Raw genomic sequence first — 1,408 nt, 5'->3', positions numbered from 1 at the left:
AGAAACAGAATTGAGCCCATGAACTATGTTGCTATGAATTATGTAGAGTGTCGTGTGAACGGACTAATTCATGTACGTAATTGTGTGAGCGAACAACGTAATTTACCCCCTGTTTTTGTAACTTATTTTTGTTCGTTCGTCTATATTCGTAATAATTTAGGCATCCATAGTTCAGCCCCAAGTAGAAATACACATCTAATTTTACGTATACCCATTCCATATATCGCTAAGAATTCCTCATTTAAAAATCAGCGCTCTACATTTGCGCTAAAGCAAGTAAATCGATCTACAAAATTTGACAATTCGTGTGAGAAGAATAAAAATTTTTACAAAAACTGTGGGTTGTTAACATTTGTATGAACATGGCATAAAGACGGATATTTTTTGCCGCCGTTCATAAAATGTTTGCAATTTTGTCGTTCCGCCGTTTGCAAAAAATAACACCCGACGTCATAGTCTGATTGACAGCTAAAACACCGCTTTTTTTATATAATCCACCGCATTTCGCAGAAGTAGCTTTGCAAATTTTTTCGCAAGTTTCTTCGTTTCTTAACAAACAAATATTCTTCACAAGTGAATTCTATTCTACCAAAAACAATAACAATGGCCGATAATAAAGCTTGTACATTGTGCGAAAAAATTGGTTTAAAACCATTCACCAAAGAAAACATTTACTACTACTACATTCCCATTCATGGTCTGGCGAGCTATGGAGCTTTATCCCTAAATGTTATGAATCCATCGCTGGTATCGAAGGTTCTTAGTCCCAGAAAGGATTTGACAAATGCTTTGCTGTTGAGTTCCGTAGGTTTCCTTTGGTGTTGTCCTCATAATCCTTAATAATTAATATGTAACCTATTCAATACATGTAGGTTGTGGGTGCTGCTTTCTACATTTATGGACGTCCAGCCTTGAAGGCTGTTCCCAATGGCAAACGTGGCTTATACGCTATGTTGGGTGGCGGTCTCTGGGCAATGGGTAGTGTACTCTTCTGGGCTGTATTGAAATCTGCATGCCCCTCGGATAAGGCTATTGTTGCCACTGTTGCTGGCCTTGCTACCGGCGCTGTTATTGTAAAGGTTGGCAAAGACTATTTCGAAGATATCGATAAACAAATTAAGTAAATGATAACATCAGCGTTTACTGCCAATGACTTCATCATATTTTTTGTGTGTGTTAGTAGAATAGATGCATTCAAAATGCTTCTCAGTCATTGATGACAGAAATGAAAAACTGCGTATTTGTTGTATGGCCGGTATTTCATTGTTATCATTGAAATTTATATTTTTTAAATTATTATTTGTTTTCACTACTTAGCAGTTAAGATAAACGGGCATATGCATACTATATAGTACACCCTTCTACGAATAAAATGTGAAGAAAATACCAAAGTTGTTTGTATAAATAA

At 36.2% G+C, this 1,408-nt stretch overlaps 1 protein-coding gene across 1 annotated transcript; it reads left to right on the top strand.

Annotated features, from left to right (window-relative positions):
- The first annotated feature begins 426 nt into the window (after positions 1-426).
- LOC141387658 (uncharacterized) lies at positions 427-1,408 on the top strand. The gene is made up of 2 exons (XM_073957637.1): positions 427-804; positions 873-1,408. The coding sequence occupies exons 1-2, from the start codon at positions 604-606 to the stop codon at positions 1,122-1,124; spliced, it is 453 nt and encodes a 150-aa protein (XP_073813738.1). The 5' UTR covers positions 427-603; the 3' UTR covers positions 1,125-1,408.

The sequence above is a fragment of the Musca autumnalis genome, unplaced genomic scaffold (genome assembly GCF_047663935.1).
Source record: "Musca autumnalis isolate F117 unplaced genomic scaffold, ASM4766393v1 scaffold_5, whole genome shotgun sequence".
NCBI lineage: Eukaryota > Metazoa > Arthropoda > Insecta > Diptera > Muscidae > Musca > Musca autumnalis.
The sequence above is the reverse complement of the archived record's forward strand: the minus strand, read 5'-3'. Positions and strand labels throughout refer to the sequence as shown.

Excerpts from the sequence above, each read along its gene's own strand:
- LOC141387658 (XM_073957637.1), top strand. The coding sequence starts at position 604 with ATGGCCGATAATAAAGCTTGTACATTGTGCGAAAAAATTGGTTTAAAA. Across the intron at positions 805-872 it reads ATGCTTTGCTGTTGAGTTCC|GTTGTGGGTGCTGCTTTCTA; the intron begins GTAGGTTTCCTT and ends CAATACATGTAG.